At 36.6% G+C, this 6,673-nt stretch overlaps 1 protein-coding gene across 1 annotated transcript; it reads left to right on the forward strand.

Annotated features, from left to right (window-relative positions):
• Window positions 1-5,637: 5,637 nt before the first annotated feature.
• Window positions 5,638-6,456, forward strand: LOC131070221 (disease resistance protein L6-like). The gene is made up of 2 exons (XM_058005723.2): window positions 5,638-5,846; window positions 6,081-6,456. Exons 1-2 carry the CDS (start codon window positions 5,638-5,640, stop codon window positions 6,454-6,456), a joined length of 585 nt encoding a protein of 194 aa, XP_057861706.2.
• The last annotated feature ends 217 nt before the right edge of the window (window positions 6,457-6,673 follow it).

Genomic DNA, 6,673 nt, shown 5'->3' on the forward strand with positions numbered 1-6,673 from the left:
ATGCTTATCATTGGTCCGAAGTTCCCAATAGCCCAGAATCTTGTTTAGTTGCTTTATTCTGCTCAAGAGGAGGAGCTTAGAGAGAAAGGGATTGCAGATCGTCAACAATTAATCAAAAAGACTAATGTCTTCATAAACCGCCACATGATAATTATGCAGGTGTCAGCTACTCTGGTGCCTTTGCAATTTTCAGTACCAGACATTAAGTGGCATGTCGAGAAATTTGTTTCTCTAGGCTTACCTTCTCCTTTCCCCATGGATGGTTCTGTGCTAAAGATTGAGCAAGTATTGCAGCAAGATCGAGAATATGCAACAGGATAGAGTTTTCCTATCACGGCTGGGAAGTCCTATTTCAGTAAATGAGGTAGAGTGTCTTTTCCATCCTCTAGCCCAGCTCTCTGCTCTCCTGAACCAGGTCCAAGAAGAGCCTGTACCTCTGCCCTTGGATGAAGTAATTTTCTTGGAGCAATATTTTCAAGATTTGGAAGCGCAAGTTACACTCTTTGAAGACAAGTGGCTGCCTTTGCAACAAGCTTTTGATCTTTTCCATCCCGTTCTGGCTTGAAGTCTGGTCTGTGAAACCAGTAATTTTGGGTTCTTCTATTCTACAGGCAGAATCACCCCTATTAGTCGCCAATAAATGTTCACCTTTATTTTCCCTCGGTTTAAGTTTTTCGGCGGGCTTGGTTGTGATCGCCTTTTTGGCAGCAGGGCAGAGCGCGTAGGACACTTGGTGGCACGATGTTGATCCCTCAGTTTGTCTTTGGCATCCAGTTTTTGAAGCAGTGTGGAGGTGACAAATGACAATACATGTTGACTTTTCTTTTTGGCGGGCCCACTCGTTAGCACAGTATGCGAGCGGTTTCTTGCGGTTGTGCCCTTTTCTGCAGTTCGTTCGTGGCTGATAGAATCTTTTCAGTTCTTGGTAACCTCCAATCCGTTGCGGGTGAAAAGTCAAGTTTCAGGGTTTGTTTTGTTGGGTGCTGCCTCCATAGCGACACGCCATGTTTTCTGTTCAAAGGGGGGTTGTGCCATTTTGGCATTTTGGGAAGCTGCTTTTAGGGGTGGTGACCTATTTAAATGTGGTGTTCTTTTCCACCAAGGAAGAAGAGGGGTTTTTTGAGAGCATAAAGAAAAAGAACAGTCCAGTTTGCTAAGTAGGAGTTATCTTTTGTTTCCAACTTTAAAGAACTATTTTGGTCTTGCTATAAGAAGATTATTCAGATTGTGCTTGCGGCCTTTATGATGTCTCTTTTGGCCTACTATTAATAGTGTTTTCTGTGCTATTGTTGTTGAAAATTTTGATAGCTTTGGGAATATTTTATCCAAGACTTCACTGATTAAACTATGTCTTTTGCACTTATTATCTGATGAATGCGTGATGGATATTTCCATATTTTTTCAAGTAAATCTGGTCGTAGCTTTTGATTATGTTCTGGATCCGAACTTGTAGATTGTTGAATAGAATTCTAGAAATTATATGTTTCTTAATTTCTGTGAGTTCATTGTCTCTTAATAGTCTGGCATATCGCCCCAGTAGTTTAGTGTTACTTTTAAAAAAGTATTTGTTTCCTTTCCCTTTCCTCAAAACCCAAGGAAGAGCCAACTTCTCAATCCCGGAGGTCATTCAGTGTTCCCCGCGCAATTTGGTCCCCCAACGCTGAATTTCCCATAAGGTTGTTTGTCCCCAAAGCAAAATTTAGAGTCAACACAAGGAAAGCTAATTTCACTTAGTCCACAGTTAGACAATGTTTGAGAAAATCAGCAACATAAACACTTGCAACATCATTGATTGAAAATTAAATAAAACACTCTTTTACCATTCACATCTATTCAATTTCCAAATCAATATTCCATCAAGGATAAAATTCACGTCAAATATTCAATTGAATAAAAACATGAATTCCTAATAGGAATTTAATTCATTTCTAGAATATATCCAAATTAACCAATTTGCATTATCAATTCATGCCTTGATTTCCATTGATAAATTTATTAATCCACATAATAAAAATCACTTGAAAATCACTATTTATTTAACATAAAAATCCACTTTAAAATATTTCATCTAATAAAAATTAACTTCATAGCACATAAGAATTTGTATTGCTAAGGGTACAAGTTTATGCGGGGGTCGAGGCCAATCTGCGGTAGTGCTGTTGCCGAGGCCATAGACACTACTAGCTGGTAGTACTGTTGCCGACCGGTAGTGCCGCTACCGATCGGTAGTGCCGCTACCGATCGGTAGCTGCCGCTACCAACCGGTAGCAGTACTGGCGACTGGTAGTACCACTACCGCTAGTAGCAACCGCTATTGACCGGTAGCACTGCTACCAACTGGTAGCGATACTGCCAACTGGTAGTACTACTACCTGTAGGTAGCAGACACTACCAACCAGCGTGGTGGGACTAGCTCACCACGGGGTAAGGTAAAGTCTATGAAACAAATTAAAAAAACATGCTTCCAAAGCATTTAAAACTGTTTAAACATGAACACGATTCATCTCCAGTTCATTTCACGGACACACACACACAGTGCCAAATCCAAATTTCAAAGGGATATTTACCAAATAAGGTAAATGGTGAAATAAAATCTCACAAGAAACCCAAATCTTGGGCAATTAGATACTAGGAAGCACACAACAAACTAAATCTAATTCATTCTATTCCAAATAGAAGAGGCAATCCAATAAGTTGATTTTCAAGAATACAAAACATACAGCAAATAGAGAAATGAACCATTTCATTCCTATAAGAAGACATATGATATAAGCTTCACAAAATCAACAATAACAGACATTCCTTCTTCCATTCCAATCATTCCACAAGAATTTACAAGGAGATTTGCATCTTTTCAACACATAGGAAGCAACTGAAAAATCAAATTTAAATTTCAAAACAAGAAGAGATTATCCAACCTTGAAACAAACTAGAAGCAAAATGGTGGAAGAATCCCAATCCTTGCAAACCAAATCAAATTCCAACTCCTCTTCCAGAATGTTTTACCAAATTTCTCTTCCCAATTTTCCGCCTCCTCTTCCCGTGAATTTCTAGTAATATATGGGGAAAATATTCTCAACCTAAACTTTCTAGGTTGAAAGTTTTCTCCACCAATCAGATTAAATTATTTTAAAAAGTAAAAAGCAATCAGATTTCTCTTTCCTTAAAACAATTCTTTTCTAACAATAAAATGAAAAAGTCAATTGGAAAGGTAAAAGGAAAAGATTTTTATTTTATTTTCTATTTTCCATAATACTTTCCTTCAACATAAGCATTTATCATTTAAATGGCTAGGCAATTATTTATTTCCTTCCACAATATATATATTAATGCACTTTACAGAATGAAATAAGCCATTTAACCATTTAATCTAGCAAATCATTAATTTAATTAAATTAATAATCTCAGAGCATAATAATTAACTAATTACGCAAACATAAGATATCATCATCCATTCAATTAAATAACCATTCAGATGGACGAAAACAAGCAAAACGAAGAATAATCAAATGATGACTCACAAATGACCAAACTAAAGCACTATGACTCGCATACCGACCAGACGGGAAAGACAATCGACAGACAACACTCACATGAGTGTAACTGTGGGTCAAGTTAGGGTCCAACAACTATCTCCACTCCCATTTGACATATAAGGAACGCTTAGACCTATGAAACCAGGTGGAGTCGATACCCCATACCTATTCGGTACTTGTACCTGCAATATCCTACACCAAAGAACCACACACACACACACACACACACACACACACACAGAGAGAGAGAGAGAGATTCTTTGCAAAAAGGATTAGAAAATCTGTTCGATGGAAACACACACAAGAGCACAAGAAACAAACTTTAGTGTTAGCAACAAAAGATTATCCTAAACAGGCATATCAAGAGAGATATTAAGCATGAAATAGAAAGCATACAAATATAGAATAGATAAACTATACTCCTCCAAATGATAATCAAGATGCTCATAGTTGTTCCTCCCTTGTTCCTCTCCTCTCTAAGTTCCACATGAGTGTAGCTCTCAGCTTTTATCACTAGCCATGGATGTCATATGGAGATTCAAGATGGTTGAATATGATAAACAAATGTTATGCAAGTGTAGATAGTGATGCTATGAAAGAGCTCTATGCTAATACCAATATAACAACAATACTCTAATGCTTTCTTCTTTGCTTGAGGAAAAGGGTTCTATTTATAGAAGAAATGGGAAAATGAAGGGTTAAGATTGAGAAATCTTAACAAGGGTTAGGATTGAAAGATATTCAATCCATGTGAAACTTTCAACCCAATCCCATGTTGACAAGTGTCACCATGAGGAGGCTTGAGAGGAGAGATAAGGAGCATTAAATGCTTGAGGGGACATGATGGTTACCCTAGGGGGTTGGGTTAGGGTTAGGTTAATGGATATTCTTTTTATTCAAGGGATAAATGAATGTGTAAGGGTTAAATGGTTACCTTAGTCAAAGAAATAAATGTTTTGAAGAGACCCATGAGTCAAAATGATGGTTAAGTTGGAGGAAAGTCTCTAACCAAAGGTAAAAGGTGAGTTAACCATAAATGGTTATGTAAGAGCCTTTAATGGTTTGGAAGACTTTAGAGGTTAACCATTTGAAGACTTAAAGCCTTAAATGCCTTTCAAAGACTTTGAGGGCTTTGAGAAGTGACTCCAAGTTGCTTAGGAATGTGACAATATTTAGGGGATGGATTAGGCTAATTAGGAAGGGGTTAGAAGAATCTATAAGGGGGTTAGGATTGCAAGTGGGTTTTGTAGGAGAATGCAAGTGGGAGGAATTTTGGGATTTTCAATTGAAATCAAATCATTTATTTCAATTAAATGGTGTAATTTGCATTTGGATAGATATTTAAATAAATATTAATTTATTTAAATGTGAATGTGAATTTTAGATTTTATTTAAATAAATCTTAATTTATTTACATGAGAAAAAGGAGGATAAAACATTAAATGATTGAAGACTTTGAGGGAAACCATTAAAGGCTTAAGAAGACTCTAGAAAGAAGCCATTAAGTTTGAAGACTTTAAGGGAAACCATTAAAGGTTTGAGAAGACTCTAGAAGGAAGCCATTAAGTTTGAAGACTTTAAAGAAAACCACTAAAAGTTTGAGAAGACTCTAGAAGAAAGCCATTAAGTTTGAAGACTTTAAGGGAAACCATTAAAGGTTTCAAATGGATGAGGATAAATAAGATTTTAAATAAATAATTTATTTATTTAAAATAGTTGTGCAACTTGCATTTGTAGGAAAATACAAGTGGGTGGAGGATAAAGGTGATTTAATTAAACAAATATGATTTATTTATTTAATTAATGGTTTGAATTTGGTTAAGTGAATTAAATCAAATAAATTGAATAATTTATTTAATTAATAAGATAAAAGAGTTAAGAAATTTATTAATGATTGATTGATGGTTAAATAATCAATAAATACTAAATATCCATTTAATTAAGTAGACAGATTTATTTATTTTTAGATCTCAAAGCATTTGAGGCCGACGATTCTATTCCACCTGAATTACAACAGACCATAGCTACTGCTACCCTTCACATTGCTATTTTTTCTCCCAACTATGCCGACTCCCCATGGTGTTTGGCTGAGCTATCGTTCATGCTCAAATCTGGTGTAAAATTCATTCCCATTTTCTATCATGTTGAACCCTCCGATCTCAGATATATTGAGCAAGGAAAAGGGAAACATGCCCCTACATTTTCAGAGCATGAAGAGAAGCGCAAATACACACCCGAAAAGCTTGATCAGTGGAAGAGGGCACTCCGCGACATTTCATTCACATCAGGCTACACGGTTAACAATAATAAGTATGTATTATTTTATCCAGTACATCTCACCTATGGATTCTACTCTGTGACATTAGTATTTAGGCAATAATATTAGTATGTTCTGTTTTGATTTATGTTTTGGGTTAAAAAAATGTTTAGGGATGAGGCTGTTGTTTTGAAGAGTATTGTGATTCGTGTATTGGAAATTACGAAAAAAGATCCGATATTAGTATGCTTTGCTTTGATTTATGTTTTGGGTTAAAAAATGTTTAGGGATGAGGCTGCTGTTTTGAAGAGTATTGTGATTCGTGTATTGGAAATTATGAAAAAAGATCTGTTATGGGTAGCGGATCATCCAGTTCGATTGGATGAGCTGGTAAAAGGCTTCGAGTTGGTTGCAATAGATGAGAAAGTAAAAAACAGGGGGATCGTGGGCATGGGAGGCAGTGGTAAAACCACATTGGCCAAAGAGTTGTACAACAGGAATTTCTCATCCTTTGACAAATGCAGTTTTGTTTCTGATGTGCGAGATGCAATATCTAGAAATGTTGTGTGTGAGAAGCAGAAAAAGCTTCTGTCTGACCTCGGTGTCCATCATTTGCCCTTCGACAATGTAGATGAAGGTAAGGCCATTCTTGCAAATTGTTAGAGCAATATTCAGGCACTCATCGTTTTGGATGACGTGGATCACATCGACCAGCTGAATGCTTTACTGCCAAATAATCACAACCTTGAATCCCAGAGTATGGTCATTGTAACGATCCGTGATCTGGGTGTTCTTATATCATGGGGTCTCTCCAACCCCTGTATTTATAACATGCCAGCACTTGCCAAGCCAGATGCCAAGCAGCTATTCTGTTGGCATG

This window comes from Cryptomeria japonica, chromosome 2 (genome assembly GCF_030272615.1).
Source record: "Cryptomeria japonica chromosome 2, Sugi_1.0, whole genome shotgun sequence".
NCBI lineage: Eukaryota > Viridiplantae > Streptophyta > Pinopsida > Cupressales > Cupressaceae > Cryptomeria > Cryptomeria japonica.